At 42.3% G+C, this 27,918-nt stretch overlaps 1 protein-coding gene across 4 annotated transcripts in view; it reads left to right on the top strand.

The window, feature by feature from the left end:
- Positions 1–634: 634 nt before the first annotated feature.
- LOC125451134 (selenocysteine insertion sequence-binding protein 2-like) overlaps positions 635–27,918 on the top strand; it is a 124,462-nt gene continuing 97,178 nt past the window's right edge. For 3 of the 4 annotated variants that reach the window (XM_048527910.2, XM_048527909.2, XM_059644601.1), the window contains exons 1-3: positions 635–724; positions 15,380–15,519; positions 20,113–20,401. In XM_048527910.2, coding sequence (XP_048383867.1) covers positions 692–724; positions 15,380–15,519; positions 20,113–20,401 — 462 coding nt within the window. In that variant the 5' untranslated portion in view covers positions 635–691. Of the gene's footprint in view, positions 725–15,379; positions 15,520–19,136; positions 19,247–20,112; positions 20,402–27,918 lie in introns of those variants that run through there. The other variant, XM_048527911.2, reaches the window with a different exon arrangement.

Genomic DNA, 27,918 nt, shown 5'->3' with positions numbered 1-27,918 from the left:
TACTGCGAATAGCTTTGGCCAAGCACTAGAGCAATTCCACGAAGGTGATCTATATAGGAGGAATAACAGGAAAATGGGTTTTTCGGCCTTTCAAGGCTGGATTGGAGGGACTGGATTGTAGAACCTATCTGTCCTGTGGTTAAAATCCCCAACTAATGTGTTAAGGGTGATCTTAGAGTTATGCAACATTAGATTTATGTAACATTGTTGAAGGTATAGAGAAAGACGAAACCTTGAATATTTAACTTGGGGTACAACACGGGGACAAGAGTTTCAAACGTGTAACAGGTCATTCAGCATTGATATCATGAACTCATTTTGAGACTGTGAGCAATCGAAAAGAAGACGATAAAATTTGGCGTAAATTTGTGAAGAGACTACATTACAATCTAGGAATGGATGAATGCAGACGGGCCCTAATGACTTTGCTCATGATACAATTGTAAACGCTTGTTCGGTGTACACAAAATAAAAAAAACTCCACAGCATGTGTAACTAGCTGACTGAAAAAAGCTCTCAATTTTGTAAAGTATTAGTAAGTTGATGAAAGAATCCGGCTTGAACTCTATTTCTCACTCTCGGATTGTTTGTCTCGTCAGGTTTGGTCGCTGAGCCATGTAGGCTGCCGTCGTGAGGCGGGTGTTAATGTTGTTGTGACAGCGGCGCCTCGGAACGGCAGTTTGAGAGAACCATGGCCGAGTGGGCCGGCACGGCCGCTGCAAAGGTAAATCCGCTGGGGAGTGGGGGGAACCAGAGTGAGAGGAGGAACACCTGGTTCGTGGCCCAGAACAACGCAGAGAAGGCTCCCATTATGAATTCGCTTCGGGAGCTGGGGCTATGTGGAGAGCCGCTGTTTGGCATTCGGAGAGTTTCAGGCAGCGTCAGTTGAGGCCTGTCCCGACAGGCTGCCATAGCCGCCCGGGAGAAACCAAATAGCACCACCTGTCTGGCGCAGAGCTGGGGACCAGAATGTCTCCGATCACTGGTTTTGGCTTCCTCTTTTTCTGTTCATATTCCTTCGTCCAAAGAAGGGTATTTGAGGGCGGCCTTATTTCTATAACTCGCACTGTGGACTATCCATCTATTTTGTAGATTTCTATTCACATAACGCCTTTATCATGTCAGGTTTTCCCAATGCAGTTTAAAGCTAGTGAAATAGTTCTGTAATATGCTGTTTGTTTTGCATAAACTTTGAAATTAACGCACTTAAAAATTGTACGTTTGCTGACAGATTTAGTGCCATTATTTGCTAAATGTCGATTGGTTTCCTAAACTATTATGTTATGCGATAGCAGAAAGCGAGCAGGTATTCTTATTTCTGGTCGGGCTATTCCCCCGTTTCTAATAGCGCAACCGAATAAATTTGGGATCACGACATCATGTGCTGCAGGTATTTACCAATCATGCCATGTTCTATTTAATAAATTGTAAGGACCTACGATAAAATTGCTGCTTTATCATCACTTGTTAAAACGAGTATTAATTGTCAGTTAATAAAATGTGAGGCTGGATGAACACAGCAGGCCAAGCAGCATCTCAGGAGCACAAAAGCTGACGTTTCGGGCCTAGACCCTAGTAAGTTTATTTGTGAATTCGTGTTTCAAAGATTCCTGTAAACCATAAGAAGGAGGAAGCCGGAAGAAGAAATGGATTAAGGAAATGCACTGAGACTCAAGCTAGACTGAGCATTTCAATCCAAGAATATTTACATGACAATCAAAGAAAATTGGGGGACACTGCAGAAATCCTTCTCAGAATTAGAAAATCACGCACGCTGTACATCTAAACACAAAGATGGGTGGGGATGGGCTTTGGTGGAGAATAAAGAACAGATTAGACAGGTTGACTATGGAAACACGGTTACTGTTTAAAATTGGGATGTGGAATGTACTGCAGACAAGTTTTGTCTGGCCTGCAAACTCCCCATAAATATTCAAGTTAGACATGCTCATGAAATGGTTTCAATGCGGAGGCTGACTTCTGGACGGACCCATAAGACATGGCAACAGTAGTGGGCTATTCAGCTCATCAAGTCAGCTCCACCATTCAATGAGGTCATGGCTGACCTGATAATTTTCAACACCGCTTTCCTGTCTTTTCCCCATAACTGTTGACTCCTTTACTGATCAAAAATCTGTATCTCAGCTTTAAATGTACTTTGACCCAGTCTGAACAGCCCTTTGTGATAAAGAATTTCACTGAGACGCTACCCTCAAAGAAATTCCTCCTCTTCTATCTAAATGTGTGATGTTTATTCTGAGATTATGACCTCTGCTGTTAGACTCCCCCCACAAGGGGAAACAACCTTTTTGCATCTATCCTGTCAAATCCTCTAACACTCTTGTATATTTCAAAAAGTTTGCCTCTCCTTTTAAATTCCAATGAATACAGGCCCAATGAACTCAACCTCTTCTCATTTGAAACAGTCCCTTCATATTCTGGCATCAGCCAAGTGATCATCTCTGGATTGCCTGCAATTTCTACCCTTAGATCAGGTGCCCAAAACAGTTCACAGTATTCCAGCTGTGGTTTGACTAGTGTCTTGTATAATTGTATTAACAGCTCCCTGCCTTTGGACTTCATCTGTGAAATAAAGGCCAATATTCAATTTGTCTTTCATATTACCTGCAGCACTTCAATGATTGTGATTAATGCACAAGGATTTTCAAATCCCTCTTCTGTTGCTTTCTTCAGTATTTTTCCGCTAATAATTTTCTGCTCCTGTATCCTTCATGCCATGTGCAAAATCACCTTTTGCGACATTACTATTCTGTCTACTGAGTTTTTGCCAATTTACTTAAAATGTCAAAAACCCTCTGTAGACTCTTTGTGTCATCCTCACCACTTGCCTTCCCATATAATGTAAATAATTGTGGCCTCAGCACTGATCCTGTGGCTCTCCAGTAGTTACAGGCTACCGTCCTGAAAATGTCTCAGTTTTCAATTCTGCATCTTCTATTAGTTAACCAATCCCCTGTCTTTGCCATTTGAAGGCAGGATCTCGTTAATGGACCAGTTGATATTGGTGCTGAAAAATATGCCAGATTTGGAGGAGTGCTGATTGTTTCTAAGGGTTATGGAGTTGCAAGGAGTTAGGGATAGAGCTTCGGTGAGATTTCAAAACAAAGACAGGAATTTCAAAATGTACCAGTTGGTGTATGGAAAAATTATTTCGGTTTAAGAAATCATTCTTAATGAATGGAAGCTCATACAGTTCAGCAAGAATAGGGGTGATGAATGAGCCTATTATCTGTTTTTTTAAAATTTGTTCATGGGATGTGAGGTGTCCATTCAAATGAATGTTGCCAGTAAGACCAGCATTTGTTCATCTCTTCTTGCCCTTGAAAAAGTTCTGATGAGCCACTTTCTTGAGCTGTTTTAATCTGTGATTTATGGATACTGAAAGTTCTGTTAGGAATGGAGTCCGAGGATTTTGATCCAGAGGGTGAAGAACATTTCAAGTTGGGGAGATTTGTGACTTGGAGTGGAACTTGAGTGGTGAAACATGCATCTGCTGCCCTTATTGTTCCAGATGGTAAAAGTCATGGATTTGGAAGGTGGTGTGGAGCATCTTAAAGACAATGCATTTGTGAAAGGCGTGAACATGTAAGGTGGTACGTACATTCTGATTAAGTGACCTCTGTTTGGGATTATGTCAAATTTCGTGAGGATTTGCACTATTCCAGGCAAGTGGAGAATGTACCATCATAATCCTGACTTATGCCTTGCTAATGACAGGTAGATTTTGGGGAGTTTGGAGGTAAGTGACTCACTGCGCAATTCCCAGTCTCTGACCTATTCTTCGAGACGTGGTTTTTATGTAACTGATTCAGTTTGTTTCTGGCTGCCTGCAATTCCTAGACTAACGATGATGGGGTATTCACTAATGATAATATTGTTGAAAATCAAAGAGTATTTAAGAATATGTTTTGTCATATAGAAAACTTGCTGGATATTCGTGGAATAGTGAGCAGATCTTGGTAACGCTTTGTGGCCCAACAACTGTGTACGTGAACCAGTTGTTAACTACATCAGTTAAAGATTGTATCATTTCCATTCAAGGAAGTAGGGCCAAGTGGCATCCCAGGAGACAACCAGAATGAAAAGAGAGAGAGATTTTAATTGAGTTTAGGGGATCACAAGTAGAAATTGAGGTGGGATGTGTCGAGTAGATAAATAGTTGCCAAAATGTTGTGGATGCCATGGCGTGCCATGCAAGTGACTTTACCTGTGATCAACATGACAGGAGTAGTTTGACCATGTGAGTTAATGTCAGCATGTTGGGGAGCAGAAGAATATAGTGGAGGATATTATATGGAGGGAGAAAGTAAGGAAAGATGGGAGGTCTATGGACATGGGAGAGTTGACTTGATGGCTTGAATTGGCTGAGACCATAAAACCATAAGGCAAAGGAACAGAATTAGGCCATTCAGCCCATTGAATCTGCTGCACCATTCAATCATGGCTGATATGTTTCATGATTCCATTCACCCACCTTCTTCCCTTATTTCTGCCTTGATCCCCTTACTAATCAAGAACCTACTTATCTCTGTCTTAAATATATTCAATGACTTGGCCTGCACAGATCTCTGCAACGATGGGTTCCGCAGAGTCACCATCCTTTGGCTGAACAAATTCCTCTCCATCTTAGTTCTAAAAGGTCATCCTTTCACCTGGAGGCTGTGCCACTATGTCCTAGGCTCTCCTACTAGTGGAAACATCACATCCACTCTATCCAGGCCTATCAGTATTATGTAAGTGCAATCAGATTTCCCCTCATCCTTCTAAACTCCATCAAGTACAGACCTGGAGTCCTCAACTGCTCCTCACATGACAAGCCCTTCATCTCTGGAATCATTCTTGTAAACCTCCTCTTCACACCTCTAATGGCAGCATATTTTTTTTAGGCACAACACCCAAACCTGTTCACAGTATTCCAGAGATAATGGGAACTGCAGATTCTGGAGAATCCAAGATAATAAAATGTGAGGCTGGATGAACACAGCAGGCCAAGCAGCATCTCAGGAGCACAAAAGCTGACGTTTCGGGCCTAGACCCTTCATCAGAGAGGGGGATGGGGTGAGGGTTCTGGAATAAATAGGGAGAGAGGGGGAGGCGGACCGAAGATGGAGAGAAAAGAAGATAGGTGGAGAGGAGAGTATAGGTGGGGAGGTAGGGAGGGGATAGGTCAGTCCAGGGAAGACGGACAGGTCAAGGAGGTGGGATGAGGTTAGTAGGTAGGAGATGGAGGTGCGGCTTGGGGTGGGAGGAAGGGATGGGTGAGAGGAAGAACAGGTTAGGGAGGCAGAGACAGGTTGGACTGGTTTTGGGATGCAGTGGGGGGAGGGGACGAACTGGGCTGGTTTTGGGATGTGGTGGGGGAAGGGGAGATTTTGAAGCTTGTGAAGTCCACATTGATACCATTGGGCTGCAGGGTTCCCAAGCGGAATATGAGTTGCTGTTCCTGCAACCTTTGGGTGGCATCATTGTGGCACTGCAGGAGGCCCATGATGGACATGTCATCTAAAGAATGGGAGGGGGAGTGGAAATGGTTTGCGACTGGGAGGTGCAGTTGTTTATTGCGAACCGAGCGGAGGTGTTCTGCAAAGCGGTCCCCAAGCCTCCGCTTGGTTTCCCCAATGTAGAGGAAGCCACACCGGGTACAATGGATACAGTATACCACATTGGCAGATGTGCAGGTGAACCTCTGCTTAATATGGAAAGCCATCTTAGGGCCTGGGATAGGGGTGAGGGAGGAGGTGTTGGGGCAAGTGTAGCATTTCCTGCGGTTGCAGGGGAAGGTGCCGTGTATGGTGGGGTTGGGGGGCAGTGTGAAGCGAACAAGGGAGTCACGGAGAGAGTGGTCTCTCCAGAAAGCAGACAAGGGTGGGGATGTAAAAATGTGGGTGGGGTCGGATTGTAGATGGCGGAAGTGTCGGAGGATGATGCGTTGTATCCGGAGGTTGGTGGGGTGGTGTGTGAGAACGAGGGGGATCCTCTTTGGGCGGTTGTGGTGAGGGCGGGGCGTGAGGGATGTGTTGCAGGAAATGCGGGAGACGCGGTCAAGGGCGTTCTCGACCACTGTGGGGGGGAAAGTTGCGGTCCTTGAAGAACTTGGACATCTGGGATGTGCAGGAGTGGAATGCCTCATCCTGGGGGCAGAGGCGGAGGAAGAGGAATTGGGAATAGGGGAAACCAAGCAGAGGCTTGGGGACCGCTTTGCAGAACACCTCCGCTCAGTTCGCAATAAACAACTGCACCTCCCAGTCGCAAACCATTTCCACTCCCCCTCCCATTCTTTAGATGACATGTCCATCATGGGCCTCCTGCAGTGCCACAATGATGCCACCCGAAGGTTGCAGGAACAGCAACTCATATTCCGCTTGGGAACCCTGCAGCCCAATGGTATCAATGTGGACTTCAGCAGCTTCAAAATCTCCCCTTCCCCCACCGCATCCCAAAACCAGCCCAGTTCGTCCCCTCCCTCCACTGCATGCCAAAACCAGTCCAGCCTGTCTCTGCCTCCCTAACCTGTTCTTCCTCTCACCCATCCCTTCGTCCCACCTCAAGCCACACCTCCATTTCCTACCTACTAACCACATCCCACCTCCTTGACCTGTCCGTCTTCCCGGGACTGACCTATCCCCTCCCTACCTCCCCACCTATACTCTCCTCTCCACCTATCTTCTTTTCTTTGCATCTTCGGTCGGCCTCCCCCTCTCTCCCTATTTATTCCAGAACCCTCACCCCATCCCCCTCTCTGATGAAGGGTCTAGGCCCGAAACGTCGGCTTTTGTGCTCCTGAGATGCTGCTTGGCCTGCTGTGTTCATCCAGCCTCGCATTTTATTATCACAGTATTCCAGATGTGGTTTTACCAATGCCTTAGCCTCGACATGGAGGTGCTGATGTTGGACTGGGGTGGACAATGTCTGAAGTCACATGACCATAAAATTAAAAATGAAATAGTGTTGGAGACAAACTAAATGACTTTAATAACATGATTGTAGATATGAGTTACATGTCGACGGTCTAACCAAAGTAGTAAGTAAACCAAAACTGTACAAACTAATTAAGGTAGAGGGATCATAACAATTTATCAAAGTGATGGTATCAAAGCAGGACAGTTAGGAAGATTTTACACAAACAGAACAGTGTGGTAGGGTCACATGTAGCACGACATGAACCCAAGATTGTGGCTGAGGCTGTCTTTATGAGCACAGAACTTGGCCATCGGTTTCTGCTTGGTGAGTTTGCATTGTTGTGTATCTCAAAGGCTGCCTTGGGGGACGCTTATGTGAAGATCGGAAGCTGAATGTCCTTGACCACTGAAGTGTTCGCTGACCAGGAGGGATAATCCCTGTCTGGCCATTGTTATGCGGTGTCCATTCATCCATTGTCGTATCATCTGCATGGTCTCGCCAATATATCATACCTTAGGGCATCCTCGATTGCAGCATATGAAAAAGACGACATTGGCTGAGTCACATGAGTATCTGCCATGTGCATGATGGGACATGTTCCCACGTGTGATGATGGTATCCATACTGATGATCGGAATGTCTTGGAGGGGTTGCCATTGGAGAGTTATGCGGTGTTGTGATCGATGTCCTGAAGGTTGGGTAGCTTGCTGCGAATGATGGTCTGTTTAAGATTTGGTGGTTGTTGGAAGGTGAGAAGTGGAGATTTAGGGATGATCTTGACAAGATGTTCATTGCCAATGACCTGTTAAAGGCTGTGAAGAGTGCCTGTGCCTCCACTTCTCGCCTTCAGATAACCGCCACATGTTCTTCATAGTCTTCAACGTGTTATTGGTGAGCATCTCGCCAAGATCATCCCTCAGCCTCCACTTCTTGCCTTCAAACAACTGCCAAACCTTACACAGACTATCGTTCACAACAAACTACCCAACCTTCAGGACAACATCAACCACAACATCGCACAACCCTCCAATGGCTACCTCTGCGAGACATGTCTGATCATCGACATGGATACTGCCATCGCACATGGGAACACCACCCATCACGTACACGGTAGATAGTCATGTGACTTGACCAATGTTGTCTATTTTGTATGCTGCAGTCAAGGATGCCCCAAGGCATGGCATATTGGCGCAACCATGCAGATGCTATGGCAACGGATGAATGGACACCGCGCAGCAATTGCCATGCAGGAATGTTCCCTCCCAGTTGAGGAACATTTCAGCGGTCAAGGACATTCAGCATCCGATCTTCAGGTAAGCATCCTCCAAGGCAGCCTTTGAGATATACAACAAGGCAGAATTGCCGAACGGAAATTGATGGCCAAGTTCCGTATCCGTGAAGACAGCCTCAATCGTGATCTTGGGTTCATGTTGTACTACATGTGAGTCCACCGCACTGTTTTGTATGTGTAAAATCTTCCTTACTGTTCTGTTTTGACATGACCACCTTGATAAATTGTTATAACCTTTCTGCCTTAATTAGTTTGTACAGTTTTGGATTACTTTTACATTGGTTAGACACTTGACATGCGACTCTTATACCATAAATGTTATTTCAGTCATTTGGTTTATCTCCAGCACCACCTTTATTTTTAATTTTTTACAGTTAACTCTGCCTCATTTAATCAGAGTAGAGGTAGTCCCTTTGCTTGTTATTTAGCTGTTGACACTTTACTTAGATTAGCATAACTACTGTTGGGGGAAACAAATAAACCTGTCTCACCAGTGACATTTTCCATCCAATTTTTAATTTTATGTAAAGTGATTCTATAACTTGAATATCAATTTTACTTGAGCTATCATTATTATACTGCTTTATTTCTGTTAGTGTCATTAATTTATCTTTCTTGTTACAACCGCTGCGTGTGTTCAGATAGAGTCTTTAGTTTTTTAACATCATTTTTGCCTACTCTGAAATTATTTGCTGAGCGTTCTTATACTTGTACATTTCTATTCCCTTCTTGTCATACTCTAGCTATCGCAACGTACAATGCTTCCCTTCATCATTTTCTTGTATGGTTGTTTTTTTTTAAATTTTCTAGATTTTCCTTCTCCTGATTGCTTATCCAACCCTTTAGTTTAAAAGACAGTCAAAAGCCTAGCTATTTGCTCCACCAGGACAGTGGTGTCACCAAGACTCAAATGAAGGCTGATCCAGAGTGAAGCTCCCCAGTGTTTTGCCAGTGCTCCATGAGTGAAACACATTTCTCCCACACCAGTTTTCAATTTTCAGATATCTTGTGGTTCAGGTAGCAATCTAGAGATTATTACCTTTCTCTGATTCAGGTTCTTTTTCATTTAGCCCCCTAGCTGTTCACTTCCCCTTGCAGAACTTTTTCTAAGTCCTCGTATTGTACTGGGACTCACATGAACCGCACCAGATTCTTCCTCTTTAAATCCAAGTTCCTCTCTAGCCTTAGGAAAGTATCCTTAACTGGACAAACAATACGACCTTCAAGATTCACATTCTAGGATGCAGAATACAGTATCTCTCCCGAAAACTAGAATGACGCCATTCCATTTGACTATCTCCCAACAGTGCAACTTGAATAACCCCATGTAATGAGCTGCTGAGGTCAGTTTGCTCAGCCTTTCAACCACGAAGGCTGCAAGAACCATGCCCTAGTTGGACAAGTATGACTGCTGAGGTTGTTCCAGTGCTATTTTTCTGACCACTCACCAAATCTGAAGTACATACCTCAGGGGTGTGAGGGCATGAATTCTTCCTGGAATAAAGTGTCCGTGTAACTTTCTTCTGCCCTGACGTATTACAGCATGTGAAGCAGAGCTCAATGGAGGCAGACGTGGCTGGCTGTAAATCACATAGGTATCAAATTCTGTTCCCATCCCCTCCACTGTTTTCTATAATTGATTTAAGGTTTCAAGTTCTGAAATCTCACTCTTATGATTATTTGTAATTATTACAATTAAGTAACTTGTTTAAACTATATATTTAGTATAGCCCTTTGAAATCTTTACAGTCCTTGTTTACATAGCTGCTTAAGTTTAGAACAAAATAATAGTACAACAAAAGAGTTAGAGTAGATCTTTCGGTCCATCGAGCTTGTTCCATGAGGTAATGGCTGATCTGATCGTGTCTTTCCGCCCACATTCTCACCAATATTTATCACCCAATTGCTCACCTAAATAATATAACAGGAGATTTCGCCTGTCTGGTCTTAGTGTCTCTTGATCTAGGACTGCTTGTCTTTTAAAGACCAAAACAGAGCTTTTTCCCTGACTCATGAAATTCCTGAGTTAGTTTCTCTGCACATAGAGCTCGTCTCCATGGTACCCCGTAAAATATTTTTAGGACTGGAAGATGTCATAGATTGAGCATCAGTTTAAAAAGGAGGAGGATAAATGTGGCAAACAAGAGGAATAGTGAGTAAAAGCTATCTACAAGTCACAGTATCTGTGGCCTACTAAGTCATCTAGATAAGAAAGAAATGATAAGCTGTATTAGTACTCCATGTTATTGGAGGGGAGAAAGAAACTGGTCAATACCAAGAGAACACATCTGCATCCACTGGTACTTGAGTGGTCAACACCGTAAGTACCAAACAATTTCCTTCTGAAATCTCTCAATCCCCTGTCATTGCCTTCTGGAAATGCTGGCATATACATTCAACTTTGGCAGCATGTACTATCAAGTTAACAGTGATATGCCTGGAGTTGTTAAATTTCATGTTAAGCTTTGACAGCTGCAGAATACCTACTATAAAAATGAGGTGTTATCTCAAGTATGTATCTCATGTCATTGGAACAAAAAAAATGCACCAGAGACAGAGATCAGAGTGGGACATAAATAGCAAGTGACCAGAAACTCAAGAACTAAATATATAGACAGAACCAAATGCTTTCATAGTATTTGCATGTATTTCATTATATGGACCTTTCAAGGTCCTATGCATGATTTTAATTTTGAGTGAATACCCTACTATGATTTTCTATGACACATATCATCTGGTTATAAGTAGGAAGAGGGCAATGTGCAACTAGACTTGGGTGTCCTCATGTGCTAATTGCTGAAGATAAGCGTGCAGGTGCATCAGGTGGTAAAGGAAGCTGATAGTGTGTTGATCCTCACAGTAAGAGGATTCAAGTACAGGAATAGGGATGTACTGCTGCAATTATACAGGGTTTTGGTGAGATTACACCAGAAATATCACATGCAGTTTTGGTCTTCTTATCTGTAGAAGGATGTTCTTATAGAGGTAGTGCAGCGAAGGTTTCCCAGTCCAGTCCCTTAGATGATGGGACTGGTACAAAAAGTTAGATCAGTTAGAAATGTATTTGTGGATTCTCATAGAAATCTGCAAATTCTAATAGTACTACGTGGGTTAGATGCAGGAAGGATGTTTCAATTGACATTCGTGTCAAAAACTAAGTGTTACAGTTTAAGGATATAGGGTGAACTGTTTAGGACTGAGGAGGAGAGAAATTTCTGTACTCAGAGAGTGGTGAGCCTGTGGAATTTACTACCACAGGAAGTAGTCAAGGCCAAAATATTTGTATGACTTCAAGAAGCAGTTGGACATAGTACTTGGTGCTAAAGGGATTAAAAAATGTGGGGGAAAAATGCAAACAGGTTATTGAGTTGGATGATTAGCCAAAATCATGATTAATGGAATAGGCTCGAAGGACTGAACGATCTACTTCTGCTCCTATTTTCTATGTTTCTGTTGCCCATTGATCACAGGTGAAGAGTGTATGTAGAACAGAATCCTAGAAGCGAAATTAATATAATTTTGTTTCAACTCTATCTTCAAAAGTTAGTCTAGCCAGGAGTATTATTGAAATTTGTATTATTCTACACGGCAGCCTGGTTCCTGCACTTTGGGGAGTGGGTAAATTGCTGCATGATCAAGATTGGGCAATAGAATTGTGATGGTAGTTAGAATTTCTGTGCCATGTTTAATTAACTTTGAGGAGGAAGAAATATCAATACAGAACATTTTCTTCAGGTTATTAGATCAATGGGTTGTAAATTGTAATCCAGAATGTAAATATGGACTGTGGATAGTTTTTAAAACTGTGTTTCTTGAGCAAGAGGATTCCTTGGGTTTTGGGATTTTGTCTGTTTGAAGCTGAGCATGATACATATTATGAAATAATATGTAGTGAGGTGGTACCATACTAGTAATGTCAATGGATTAGTAATCCAGAGACCCAGATTAATTTTCTTAGGACAAAGTTTGAATCCCACCAAAGCAGCTAGTGAAATTTGGATTAAATTTGGATTTAAAAGCTAGTGGTGATCATGAAACCATTGTCAGTTGTGTAATGAAAACCTATCTTATTCACTGAAGTGTTTTCAGAAAGGGAAAAGGATGACGGTGTCACTGGTTATGTTGCTCATCCCTAATTGCCCTGGAATAGATGGTGGTGAGCTGCCTCCATGAATCACTGCAGTTAACATAGTGTAGTTACAGCCACACTGCTGTTAGGAAGATAGTTCTGGTGTGGTGAAATAGCTCCAAGTCAGGATAGTGTATGACTTAGTGGAATTTGCAGGTTATGGGTATTCCCACGTATCTGCTGCCCTTGTCCTTCTAAGTAGTAGAGGTTATGGTCTAGTGATGATGGGATAGTTTAGGGGGAGGGGCTTAGATTAGTTCACAGGTCAGCGCAACATCGAGGGCCGAAGGGCCTGTTCTGCGCTGTATTGTTCTATGTTCTGTGTTCTATATCTGGCCTACGTGAGAATCTGGACGCACACAGTCATGTTGACTCTTAAATATCTTCTGAAATGGCCTAGCAAGTCAGTAGGCTTGTAAGACAGTAAGGCCTTAAACTGGATAGATTACTGCATCAATCTAAGGACCAGAAATGGCAACAGTATGTCTATCCTTGTTGACCCTGCAAACTCCTCCTTACCAATATTTGGAGACATAGGAGAGTTGTTTTGTAAACTAGTCAAGCAGCATAGCTACATTAACAGAATCTTATCTTGCAGGCAATATCTCAAACGTCGCCATCCCTGGATATGTCCTGTTCAATTATCAGGACAGACCCATCATTGATTGCAGCATGGTTATATATAAGCAGCAATGTGTAGCTCTGAGAGTTGTCAACATTGACTGTCTACTCCACAAAATCTTATAATAGCAGGACAAACATGGACAAAGAAACCTTTGCCGATTACCGCCTATCCCTTTCGCTCAGATGAAGAACTAGTGCTCCTCTGTGGCAAACAGCCCTCTGAAGAAGGGCTGAGTGATCTACTTCCACCCCTATTTGTGATGTTTCTATTGCCCATTAATCGCAGATGAAGAGTGTATGTAGAACAGAGGGTGACATGGGCATAGAATGTACTCTGGGTGGGGGACTACAATAACCACCATCAAGACTGTTTACTAGCACCACTACTGACTGGTTGGTTGAGTTTTACAGGACAGAACTGCTGAACTAGAACTGTGGCACATGGTGAGGAACCAACAGGAGGGCGAAACTAACTTACCCCGTTCCTCATCAGTCTTCCAGTTGCAGCTGCATCTGTCCGTGGTGGTGTGGTACAAGGGTTCACCGCAATGTCCTTGTGTAGACAAAGACTTGTCTTCATGTTGAATATACCTTCCCATCATGTTGCATAACACTATTACCATGCTAAATGGGATAGATTGCAAAAGAAGGTTCTGAGGAAGGGTCACCAGACCCAAAACGTTAACTCCGTTTTTTTCCTTCACAGATGCTGCCAGACCTTCTGGGCTTTTCCAACAATGTTGTTTTTGTTCCCGAATTGCAGCATCTGCAGTTCTTCTGGTTTTTAACACCATCTACAAATTTACTTTAAAGCAACACCCAATTCTGAGTTGGAACTTTATCATTGTTCCTTCACTGCCACTGGATTAAAATTCTAAATCTCCCTTACAAACTGCACTGTAGGTGCACCCTGAGAACTGCAGTGATTCAGGAAGGCAGCTCACCACTGGCTTCTCCAGGCCACTTTGGGATGAGCAATAAATGCTGGCATGATCCACGAACAATTCTGGCCATTGCTTCTCCTTACTTCCTTGTTCCCAGTCTCATGTAGTTACCCTTGCTCCCCACTACTCGCACTTCTCAGTACTGATTTCTTTGCTTGCTCCAGTATGTCCTTCAGGGAGGCAAGGTATTGAAAAGAATTTTGGACTAGTTGGATATTTGGAATGTAACTTTCCCTTATTTTGTTGGTGATTTTCATTCAGCACATGTTGGCTTTGCAGCCATTTTTTATGAGCACATTAGGAGTGCTACATTATGGATAGCTTAATGCAGCGTCTTTCAGGATGCCTGTAAAGCACTTTGAGACAATGTAGTGCTTTTGAATTGTGGTTTCTGATGTAATATATTGTAATTCAGTAGAACAAAACTTCAAAAAGTACTTCTTTGGCTGTAAAACATTTTGGAATGATCTGAAAGTTACTATGTATTTGCAAATCTTTCAAAGACAGCAGTGTAAGAAACAGTGCACCGCATTTGCAAACAACAATCTTCCACAAAAAGCAGTGTGGCAATGACCAGATAATTTGGTCATTGATTTTGAGGGGCAATTATTGGCTGGAACTCCAGGGAGAACACCTCTGTTCCTTTTCAAAATGCAGCCGTGGGATTGTTTATATCTAATTGAGAGAACAGACAAAATTGGTCAATACCTCATCTGAACAATATCCACCAGTCACATGCCCTCAATTCCGCAGTGAAGTGCTGGCCTGGGATATGCACTTTTATCTCTGAACTGCTAGAAAGAGAGTCGAGCCAACATTGGTCTGTGCTAATCTTTTATTAATTTGTGGGATTTGGATGTTATGGGGAAGATTGGCATTTAAATACTTCGCCCCAATTGGCCTTAAAATTTGTGTGAAATTCCCTGCCTAATAATAGAATTATAGGAAGGTATTCCTATAATTCTGTTATTAGGCAGGGAATTTCAGGATTTTGTCTAGTGACAATGAAGGTGATGTATTTCTGAATGAGAGTGGTGTTCAGCTTGGAGGGGAGCCTTGAATTGGTTGTGTTCCTGTGTGTTTGCTGTCTTTGTTGTTCTAGATGATGGGGGTTGTAAATTTGGCACGTGCTATGAAGGGAACTGCAATATTGTGTTATAAAGAATGTGCAAGTTATCTGGTGCTGTGGAGAATTGATGCTTCAAGTAGTGGACATAGTACCATTATAGCTTTGTATTGAATGTTGTAAAGTTTTCTCAGTGTCAGTGTTTCTGCCTATGCAAGCGGAGAGTATTCCAACATATTGCTGTGTGCAATGTAGATGGTAGAAAGACTTTTCGGAATCAGAATGTGAACTGTGAAGGAATCAACAGCAGACCTTGAAGCAGTTCATTCTATTTCATATATTGTATATTTTTTCCCATTTTTGTTAATAATATATAGTTCAAAATCTAATCATATCTTCCATAGGAGACTAGATTATCAGCTGACGTTGAACCATTTGTGCCAAAACAGCAAGCAATTGGACCAAAATGGTCTGAATCATCGGCTACATTGCCAAGATACCTAACGACCTGCTATCCTTTTGTTCAAGATCCTTATGTGGATAGGTAAATATTAATTTTATAATTCTGTACCTTCTTGTGCCGCAACAATTAAGAAAAATATATAACTATCTGGAGAAACATTCCTATGTTAGAAAATTGTTACAGTGTAGAAGGAGATTATTTGGCCTGTCTTATTCATCTGGGAGCTTATCAAGAGCAACTTGGCAACTCCCATTTCACATCCTCTCTCCACAATTTTTTCCATAGCTTTTCCTGTTTATGTAGAAACATAGAAAACAGGAGCAGAAGTAGACGAGTCAGCACATCGATGTCTGCCCATGCTGAGAAGTTATTAAACTTTGGGTGTTGAGAAGAATTTGGATGTCGTAGTACAGAAGTAACACAAAGTTCACATGCTGATTCAATTAGGAAAGCAAAGTGATGTGTTTGCTTTTCGAGTACAAGAACAAGGAAGTCTTGCTGTAGTTGTATAAGTCTTTAGTAGGACTGTCACTGGAATCAGTGTTCTGGGATACAGTGTATGGGTTGGCAGGATGTGACGAATGGTGTGCAACAGGGATCGGTGTTGGAACCTTAATTATATGCAATGTACATAAATGACATGGATGTGAGGACCAATGATAGTTGCTAAATCTACTGATGACACAAAGTCACACACTGACTCTTAATGCACTCGTAGCAATTTAGGGATGATCATTTTTTGGCATTTTAGTATCATAGAAAGTATTTCAGCATAGAAGCAAACCAGCCCATTTGATATCTCATGACTTTAGGGCGTACAGCACAGGAATAGGCCTTTTGGCCCATGATGTTGTGTTGAACATGACGCCAAATGAAACTAATCTCTTCTGCCAGTCCTTTGTCCATATCCTTCCATTCCTTGCATATTCATGTGCTTTCCCAAATGCCTTTATTGTATCTGCCTCCATCACCACCCCTGGCAGTGTGTTCCAGACTCTTACTGCTCTTTGTAAAAAAAAACTTGTGGCTGACATCTCCTTTTGAACCTTTCCCCCTTTTACCTTAAATGCACACCCCCTTGTATTAGAAATTTTAACTTTCGGAAAAAGATTCTGATTGTCAACCCTACACCTCGTAATTTTATAGACTTCTATAACGTCTCCCCTCAGCCTTCGCCGCTCAAGGGAAAACAACCAAAGTTTTTCAAGCCTGTCCTTTTGGCTCATACCCTGTAATCCAGGCAGCACCCTGGTAAACCTCTTCTGCACCCTCTCCAAGGTCACCACATCCTTTCTGTAATGTGGCAACCAGAAGTGAACAATCTACTCTAAATGTGGCCTAACCAAAGTCTTATAAAGCTGCAACATGAAATCCTGACTCTCGTACTCAGTTCCGTGACCATTAAAGGCAAGCATTCCATGTTCCTTCTTTACCCCTTTATCTACTTGCATGGCTACTTTCAAGAAACTGGACTTGTACCCCAAGATTCTTCTGTACACCAATGCTGTTCAGAGTCCTGCCATTAACTGTATACTTTACCTTAAAATTTGATGTCCCAAAATGCAGCATCACTCACTAATCTGGATTAAACTTCCATCTGCCATTTCTCTGCCTATACCTGCAATTGATCTATATCCCGCTGTATTCTTTGACAACCTACACTATCCACAACTCTACCGATTTTTGTATCATCTGCAAACTTACTAACCCACCCATCAACATTTTCACCCAAGTCATTTATATACATCACCAACAGCAGAAATCCCAGTACACATCCTTGCGGAACACAACTAGTCATGGATCTCCAACCTAAAAAACACCCTTCCACCAATATCCTCTTCTGTGAGCAAGTCAATTCTGAATCCACGTGGCCAAGTCACTGTGGATCCTATGCGTCTTAATCTTTTGGATGAGCCTACCATGACGGAGCTTGTTGAAAGCCTTACTAAAATCAATGTAAACACCATTGCCCTATCCTCATCAAACACTATCGTCAACTCCTTGAAAAATTCAGTCAACTGCACAAAGCCATGCTGACTGTCCCTAATGAGGCCATGCTTTTCCAAAAGTGAGTAAATCCTATCCTGAAAAATTCTCCTCAATAGCTTCCCAACCACCAGTGTGAGACTCGCTGGTCTGTAGTTTCCTGGATTATCCCTATTTCCTTTCTTGAACAGAGGAACAACATTAGTTACTTACCAGTCTTTGGGGACCTCTCCAGTGGCTAGCAAGGTTACAAAAGTCTTGGCCAAGGCCACAGCAGTCTCCTGTCTTGCCTCGCTCAATAACCTGGGGTAGGTACCATTTGGGTCCTGGTGTATTATTCATCTAAATGCTGTTCAAGAGATCCAACACCACCTCTTTCTTGATCTGAAGATGCCCTAGCATATTAACATGCTCCACACAAATCTCTGTATCCTCCATATCCTTTTCCTGGGTGAATACTGATGCAAAGTACTCATTTAGGATCTCACCAACATGCTCCGCTCTAAGCACTAGTTCCCTCCTTTATCCTTAAGTGACCTTAGCTTCTCCTTAGTTGTTCTCTTGTTTTTAATGAATCTCTTAAATGCCTTGGGATTCTCTTTAACCCTACTTGCCAAGATAATTTCATGGCCCCTTCTTCCTTTTTTAATTCCGTCCTTGAGTACTTTGCTTTTATTCTTCACAGATCCTGTCCAATTTTAGCTTCCTAAACCTTACATATGTTTTCTGTTTCCTTTTGACTAAATTCACAACCTCCCTCATTATCCATGGGCCTCTTAACTCCCCATCCTTCTCCTTCTTCCTTAATGAAACATGCTGTTCTTGAACTCTCCCCAGCAGGCCTTTAAACAGTTTGTCAGATCTAGAATTGCCTGATAAAAGTTTCTCCCAATTAATACTGCCTAGCTGTTGCCTAACACTGACGAAATTTGCCCTCCCCCAACTTAGTACCTTCCTGCAAGGTCCCAACTTATCTTGTTCATACCCATCTTAAAACCTAAGGAGTTGTGATCATTGTTTCTAAAATGCTGTCCCACTGAAAGGTCAGTCTGTTGACCAGGCTCATTGTCCAATGCAAGGGCAAGTATGGCCCCTTCTGTAGTTGGATTATCCACATACTGTTTCAAGAAACCCTCTTGAAAGCGCTTAACAATTTCCTGACTTTTATGTTTATTTAAAGGAAAATACGAGGTGCTGTGTTCCAGATGTAATAAAAGCTTTCCTCAGTCAGTATGACCCCAAACCCCACTCATGATTCTTTAGTCTCATTTTTTAAAAAAAGTATGCAGGGAGAACTCAAAAGCTGTATACCAACTGCTTTCTGTAGAAGACCTTTCGCCACCACTCTGGCAACACCCTCTGCAAGAGAAACGGCGCAGAACATCTTTCTGTCCAAGGTGCCATACCATCAGAGTGCCCAGAAGCTTGATCAGAGATTGATTTTAGGCAGCATAACAGTGGTCCTGATTCTTATCTAAATAAGTGAAACCCTGCAAATGTTAACAGATATTGGTGTCCCCTCAGACTACCTTCTAAAGGATAGTGTTAGTCAGAAAAAAGACATTGGAAGTTGTTATATACAGAGCTGTGCTTACAACTGTACAATCATCTGATGCTTGGTGCATTCTTTTGCCCTCTTTCCAAACTCCTTAGTCTGTTGCCATCTCTGTTTCCCAATACCACGTGCTGACCAGTATCCTTTCAACTTCTAGGGAATGAGGAAGAAGAGGGAGAGGAAAAGGCAAAGCAGGAGAAATTAATGCAGAGTTACAAAGCCATGGAGTGCATATTGGAGATATTAATTGAATTGGAATCAATTGAGGTTATATTCTGTATTATTATATTTAGGCGATAGTATGTAAAACCAATTTAAAACTAACTAGAGGAATAAAAACAGGTTTTCTTCCTGCCTGCCTTATTTCTTTATTGTATGCATTTTTAAAGAAGTGTAAATGCGCTTCCAGACACACTAGTATGACTTCTTATGTGACCTTCAGTGAGCACGTTGACTAATAGAAATTTTTTTGTGCATTCTGTACTAATTACTTTTTAAGTAAGTTTAAATTTGTCAACCTGTAAAAGTTACACTAAGCAGAACATTTATCCTTGTGGTATTGTGCCATGCACGTCGGAAAGATGTCATGCTTGTTTCCCAGTCTGTTGAGCTAGCTAATCTCTGGCTGATGCTACAATTGCTTGACTGGAGTGAAGAAATATTAGCTAGGTTCTGGCTAATTATTACTTTCTCTAATGATTTTGGTGAAAGTACATCAACTGTGTGGTGACATATTGCATCTTACAAAAATATCTGCTCTTCTGTTCATACGGTATGTGCTTGCTCACTGGCTCACCTGAAGACCACATTACTAAGGTGTGAGAAAGCATTATCAGCCTCAGCAATAGAGTGGATGCAATTGTGTGTTCATTTTAAAAAAAACTGTTCTCTTGAAATTACAAGATGAAAAAGCAAAAGGCCTCCATGTAAAGTTTTTACTTTTGAAAAAAATGTGCTAGCTCACATTTTACAAGATGTAATTGTGGTGGAAGATTTTGAGTAAGCTTGTTCAAGAGATGATGATATGTATGCATATCCATCATGGGATACAAGAGAGTGATTTCTCTTGCAGTTGTCTCACAGCTATATCAGTTAATAATCCTGTGGATTTTATTTTTTGCTCTGCTTTTTAGGCAGCATTTGAAGACATCAGAGAATGGCTACAATAAACAGTCTCAGAATTTTTCAGAGTTGCATACATCCTATCCAGTTATGTCATCTCACTTGCCTGTGGACTATTCCTTCTGCTATTCATATAAACAGACATCTGATTGTTCATTGAATCTATATGCACAAACACCACCACGCTATGATGACATTTGCTTTTCAAAGCACAGGATTGGTAGCAGAAGTAACAAGAAAAAACAGCCTGGCCAGCAGGAATTTGAGAAGGAGAAAGCATTTTTGAACCAGACAACTAAGGTATGTCGTGACAATATGTATTAGTATAGCAAGACTGTTGTCATGTATTTGTAATTGTTAAGCCTGTGCTAATATTGTGTGTGCAGGTAGTTGTGCCTTTCTGCCTGCAGCACAGATGCTCTATATAATCATGAATTTTTTTAAACTTAGTTTTTACTACATACAAGCTGTTTGTGTGACTGTATCACCAGTATTATTGATACCAGATTGATAAGGGGCCAATGGGCCTGAAGCATTTTGCTGGCTGTGCATCCTGTAGTCTGAGGAAAAAAGGTGTTCAGCCAACGTGTACGATCACAGGCCTGTGGAGCTCAATTTAGAATCTAAAGGCCGATTCAATGTTAACCAATACCATAATTTTTGTAGGAGCAAATGAAGAGTCATCTAAATGTTAGCTTGCCCTCTGTCCATGGATGCTGCCTGATCCACTGTGATCTCCCGCATTTGTTGTTTTCAGCCATAATTTTTGTAGTGTTTGCAATTTATGATAAGGTAGGCTATTTGAGTTTGTCCGCAAGTTTGAGATTTGCCAAATTTTTGAGTTTCGTTTTTTCAAATTGATGCTGCTATGTGGTTATTATTGCCATCAAGGATATTTCTTATCCAGCTGATACTTCTGATGAAAGTTGTCTAAATGCTTACAGGGAATAACACAGATTTCTGAACAGGGATGTCTCTTTAATAATTTATATGTCTCTGATAGCTTACAAATATATCCAGTAAATGAGCCATAAAATCAGGAAGTAATACTGAGCTGGCAAATCTCATTTGGGGCTGCTTCAGTTGGCCTGAACTCTTTGGATTGAAGGGCAGAAACTGCTAATTATTTTGACCCTAATCATTAGTCACTGACTAAATTATGCATGATTGGATGTTTGATAAGGGCCAGGGTTGTGATTAGTTGTGACACTCTAAGTTTACAAGTCACTAATGAAGGGCTGTTGTGAAGCAGTGGTAGCATCCTTTCAATTGTGCCAGAAGATCTGGGATTCAAGCCCCAGCTGCTTCATAGATGTGTGATAACGTACATGAAAAGATTGCTTTTAAAAATGTCTACAAGCTATGGATGTTTTTAGCGTGAGATACTGGAGACTAACTACCTGTACCATCTATCTGCAACTAGAATCATGACACAACAGCTTGTATTTATATAGCATTTTTTAATAAGTAAGGTGTCTCAATATAATTGAAAGATTGTTATAAAACAACATTTGTTGTTGCTATGTCTAAAAAGATGACATGAAGCTGCGTTAGAGGAGTTGGTTTTGAGGACCATCTTGAAGAAAATGTTTAGAGCCTGAAATTTAGAGCTACCTTAGGCTTTTGGCAGCTCATCTATTCAAAGACATCCCATTGATTTCAAACATTAACTCTGTTCTCCACTGTTACTGCCTGACTTGAGTACTTCTGAGATAATGGGAACTGCAGGTGCTGGAGAATTCCAAGATAATAAAAAGTGAGGCTGGATGAACACAGCAGGCCAAGCAGCATCTCAGGAGCACAAAAGCTGACGTTTCGGGCCTAGACCCTTCATCAGACCTGATGAAGGGTCTAGGCCCGAAACGTCAGCTTTTGTGCTCCTGAGATGCTGCTTGGCCTGCTGTGTTCATCCAGCCTCACTTTTTATTATCTTGTGAGTACTTCTGGTGTTTTCTGCTATTATTTTTGTTTTCCAGTATTTGTAGTAATTCACTTCTGTTTTAGGTCGAGCTGCATGTTAGAACTTGAGTAGGAGAGTTTTAGATGATATGAACATAGAACGTAGAACAGTACAGCACAATACAGGCCCTTAGGCACAATGCTGTGCCAACCTATTATCCTACTAAGATCAATTTACCCTGCATGCCCTACATTTTACTATTCTCCATGTACCTATCCAAGAGTCGTTCAAAAGTCTCTAAAATATCTGACTCCACTACCACTGCCGGCAGTGCATTCCACCCGCCCACCACTCTCTGTGAAGAACCTACCTCTGACATCTCCCCTATACCTTCCTCCAGTCACCTTAAAATTGTGTCCCCTCATAATACTTTTTCCCAGGGTGGAAATGACTATCTGACTATCAACGCCTCTCATCATCTTGTACGTCTCTATCAAGTCACCTCTCATCCTTTGCTCCAATGAAAAAAGCCCTAACTCCCTCAACTTTACCTCATAGGACTTTCCGTCTAGTCCAGGCAGCATCCTGGTAAATCTTCTCTGCACCCTCTCTAAAGCTTCCACATCTTTCTTATAATGAGGTGACCAGAACAGAACACAGTATTCCAAATGTGGTCTAACCAGGGTTTTATAGAGCTGCAGCATAACCTCATGGCTCTTAAACTCAATTCCCCTGCCAATGAAAGCCAACACACCGTACATCTTCTTTACAACCCTACCAATTTGGGGAGCAACTTTGAGGGATCTATGGACGTGGACCCCAAGGTCCCTCTGTTCCTTCACACTGCTGAGAATCCTGCCATTAACCCTGTATTCTACAGTCAAATTCAACCTTCCAAAATGAATCACTTCACACTTTTCTGGGTTGAATTCCATCTGCGGCTACTTTGCCCAGCTCTGCATCCTGTCAATCTGTTGCCACCTACAAGTGCACTCCACGCTGTCCACAACTCCACCACCCTTTTTGTCATCAGCAAACTTACTAACCCACCCTTCCACTTCCTCATCCAAGTCATTTATAAAGATCACAAAGAGCAGAGGTCCAAGAACAGATTCCTGCGGAACACCACTGGCCACTGAGCTCCAGACTGAATACTTTGCATCTACTACCACCCTCTGTCTTCTATTGGACAGCCAATTCTGTATACAGACAGCCACATTTCCCTCAACCCTATGCCTCCTTACCTTCTGAATGAACCTACCATGTGGAACCAGATCAAATGCCTTACTAAAATCCATATACACCATATCCACTGCTCTACCTTCATCAGTGTCATTTGTCACATCCTCAAAGAATTCATTAAGGCTTGTGAGGTATGACTTGCCCCTCTCAAAGCCATGCTGACTATTGCTAATCAAATTGTGCTTTTCCAAATAGTCATAAATACTATCTCTCAGAATCCACTCCAATAATTTGCTCACCACAGAAGTAAGACTGATCGTTCTGTAATTTCCAGGATTATCCCTATTTCCTTTCTTGAACAAGGGAATGATATTTGCCACCCTCCAATTATCTGGTAATACTCCAGTGGACAGTGAGGACGCAAAGATCATTTCCAAAGTGGCAGCAATCTTTTCCCTCGCTCCCTGTTTAAACTAGATTGGCAGGGGTGAGGAACTGTATTTGTAATTCAGAGGATGAGGTATTCAGCCTTCCAACAGGCCCAACAGAGAGTGAGGTTGTAAATAAAGAAATGCGGTTGATGGAGCATAATTGTGGACACAGATGGTTTGAGGTGTCTATACTTCTAGCATTGAAGCATCAGAAATAAGGTGAATGAACTTAGAGCATGAGTCAGTACTTGGAACTACAATGTTGTGGCCATTACAGAAACTTGGGTAACTCAAGGACAGGAATGGTTGTTTGAAATTCTGGGATTTAGATGCTTTAAAAGAAATAGGGAGGGTGGAAAAAGAAGTGGGGGAGTGGCATTGCCAGTCAGGGCTAGTATAGTAGCTGCTAATAGGCAGTTTGAGAATGATATGTCTACAGAGTCAGTTTGCGTTGAGGTCCGGACAAAGAAAGTGGCAGTCACTTTGGGGTTTTATTTTACAGACCCTCGAATAGTTGCACAGAAGTGGAGGAGTGGATTGGGAGGCAGATACTGTGACGGTGCAGAAGTCACAGGGTTGTAGTCATGGGTGATGTCAACTTTCCAAATATTGACTGGAAGCATTTTCGTTGTAATAGTTTAGATGGAGCAGATTTTGTCCAGTGCATTCAGGAAGGATTCCTAACACAGTGTGCTGAGAGGCCACTTTGGATTTGGTGCTTGACAATGAATCGAGCTAAGAGTTCGACCTGTTGGTAGGAGGGCATTTTGGCAGTAGCGATCACAACTCTGTTACTTTTACAATAGTCATGGAAAGGATAGGTACATACAACGGGGTAAGGTTTATAATTGGAGGAAGGGTAATTACAGTTCTCTTAGGCAAGAACTGGGTAACATAAAATGGGAACAGATGCTGTCAGGGAAGAGCACTATTGAATTGTGGAAATTGTTTAAGGAATGCATACTGCGTGTGCTCGATATGTTTGTCCCTAGCAGACAGGGAAGATGCGGTTGAGTGAGGGAGCCTTGGTTCTCGAGAGAGGTCGAACGACTGGTTAAGAGGAAGAAACATGCTTATGTAAGGTTTAGGAAACAAGGAATGGAAAAGGCTGTAGAGGGATACAAATTAAGGGAGGAGCTGAAGAAAGGGCTTGGGAGGGCTATAAGGGGGCATGAGAAAACCTTGGCAGGAAGAATCAAGGAAAACTCCAAGGCTTTTTACACATATGTGTGGAATAAGAGAATGATCAGAGAAAGGGTAGGGCCGATCAAGGATTGTCAAGGGAATTTGTGCACAGAGCCTAAAGAGATAGGAGAGGCCCTTAATGAATACTTTTCTTTGGTATTCACAACTGAGAGGGACCTAGTTGTAGAGGAGAACAGTGTTAAACAGGCTGATAGGCTAGAGAGGGTTGATGTTAATAACGAAGATGTACTAGGAATTTTGAGGAACTTGGAGATAGATAAGTCCTCTGGACCTGATGGGACTTATCCAAGGATTCTATCGGAAGCGAGGGAAGAGATTGCAGACAATGATCTTTTCATCCTCACTGTCCATGGGTATAGTGCCGGGAGATTGGAGAGAGGCAAATGTCATTCCCTTGTTCAAAATGGGAATAGGGATAACCCTGGAAATTACAGGCCAGTTAGTCTTACGTCAGTGGTGGAATAAGCATTGGAAAGGGCTCTGAGAGGTAGGATTTATGATCACTTGGAAAGGCACAGTTTGATTTGTGATAGTCAGCATGGATTTGTGAGGGGTGGATAATGCCTCACAACGCTTATTGAATCCTTTGAAAAGGTGACCAAACACATGGATGAAGGTAGAGTAGTGGATGTGGTATACATGGATTTAAGTAAGGTGTTTGAAAATGTTGCCCATGGTAGGCTCGTGCAGAAGATAAGGCATGATGGGGGGGGGGAAATGTAGCAGATTGGATTTAGAATTGGCTGACCCTTAGAAGACAAAGGGTGGTAGTGGACAGAAAATATTCATCATCGTGCTCAGTTAGGAGTGGTGTACCACAAGGATCTGTTCTGGGTCCTTTTATCTATTTGTGATGTTTGTACATGATTTGGATGAGGGAGTGGAAGGGTGGAGTATTAGGTTTTCGGATGATACAGAGGTGGATTGCGTTGTGGACAGTGTGGAGGGCTGTTCTAGGATACAAAGGGACATTAATAGGATGCAGAGCTGGACTGAGAAGTGGCAGATGGAGTTTAACCCTGAAAAGTGTGAGGTGGTTCATTTTGGAAGGACAAACTTGAAAGCCAAATACAGGGATAATGGAAATATCATTGGCGGTGTGGAGGAGCAGAGGGATCTTGGGGGTCATGTCCATAGTTCCCTGAAAGCTGGACCCAGGTGGATAGAGTTGTTCAGAAGGCATATGGTGTGCTAGCTTTCATTAATAGAGGAATTGAATTCGAGAGATGTGAAGTTATGCTCCAGCTATATAAAAGCCTGGTTTGGCAACATCTGGAGTATTGTATCCAGTTCTGGTTGCCTCATTACAGGAAAAATGTGGTAGTGTTGGAAAAGGTACAGAGGAGATTTACCAGGATGTTGCCTGGAATGGAGGGCAGGTCTTATGAGGAAAGGGTAAGAGAGCAAGGGCTTTTTTCTTTAGAATGATGAATGATGAGAGGTGACATGACAGAGGTGTACAAAATGATCAGAGGTATAGATATAGTGAACAGCCGGAGGTTTTTTCCTAGGGTGAAGGTAGCTTTTATGAGGGGGCATAGTTTTAAAGTGAGTGGAGTTAGATGTAGGGGAGACATCAGAGGTAGGTTCTTTACACAGAGAGTGGTAGGAGCATGAATGCATTGCTGAAGAGGGTAGTGAAGTCAGCCTCATTAGGGGCATTTAACTGGGTGTTAGATAGGCATATGGATGATAGTATAAGGTAGGAGTGGTAGTTAGATAGACCTTAGGATTCGGGTAAAAGTTTAGCACAACACTGTGTTGCACTGTTCTGTGTTCTGTGTTCTATGTTCTCTGTTCTAACCTTGGGTACAACCTGTCTGGCCCGGGGGACTTATGCTTTTCAAAATTTCTAGCACATCCTCCTTTCTAACATTAACCTGTTCAAGCATATCTGCCTGTTTCATGATGTCCTCACAAACATCAGGGGCCCTCTCACTGGTGAATGCGGAAGCAAAATATTCGTTGAGACTACCCCTACCTCTTCTGACTCCGCACACAAGTTCCCTGTACTATCCCTCACTCTGGCCATCCTCTTGTTTCTCACATAAGAACTGAACACCTTGGGGTTTTCCATGCTCCTACCCACCAAGGTTTTGTCATATCCCCTTTCTAGCTCCCTGAAGTCTATTTTTCAGTTCCTTCCTGGCTATCTTGTTACCTTCCAGAGCCCTGTCCGGTTCTTGCTTTCTCAACCTTAAGTAAGCTTCCTTCTTTCTCTTGACTAGATTTTCTACATGTCTTGTCATCCAAGGTTCCTTTCTTTGCCTCAGTAGGACAAACCTATCCAGCACTTGCAGCAACTGCTCTCTAAACGACCTCCATATTTTTGTTCTGCATTTCCCTGAGAACATCTGATCCCAGTTGGTCCTCTGTAATTCATGCCTAATAGCATTGTAATTCCCTCTCCCCCAATTAAATACTTTCCCATACCGTCTGCTCCTATCGCTCTCCATGACTGTAGTAAAGGTCAGGGAGTTGTGATCACTATCACGGAAATGCTCTTCCACAGAGAGATCTGACACCTGCCCTGGTTCATTGCCAAGCACCAAAGCCAATATGGCCTACCCTCTTGTCGCCCTGTCTACATATTGAGTTAGAAGTCCTTCCTGGACATACCTGACAAAATCTTCTCCATCCAAACTATTTGCACTCAACGGGATTCCATTCTATATTAGGGAAATTGATGTCACCTATGACAACAACCCTATTACTTCTACACCTTTCCACAGTCGGTCACCCAATCTGTTCCTCAGTGTCTGTGTTGTTATTGGGAGGTCCATAGAAAACTCCCAATAAAGTGACTCCTCCTTTCCTGTTTCTGACTTCCACCCATACTGACTCAGTAGACAAACCCTCCTCCATGACCTCCCTTTCTGCAGCTGTGATACCATCCCTGATTAGCAATGCCACTTCTCCACCTCTTTTACCTATTTCTTTCGAAACATCTAAACCCTGGAACATCCAACAATCATTCCTGCCAAGTCTCCGTAATGGTGCAACATCATAGTTTCAAGTACTGATCCATGTTGTAAGTGCTTCACCCTTATTCCTGACACTTCTTGCATTGAAGTGGACACTCCTCAACCCATGCCATT

Source organism: Stegostoma tigrinum, chromosome 3, assembly GCF_030684315.1.
Source record: "Stegostoma tigrinum isolate sSteTig4 chromosome 3, sSteTig4.hap1, whole genome shotgun sequence".
Lineage (NCBI taxonomy): Eukaryota > Metazoa > Chordata > Chondrichthyes > Orectolobiformes > Stegostomatidae > Stegostoma > Stegostoma tigrinum.
This window is presented reverse-complemented; position numbering and strand designations above follow the sequence as displayed.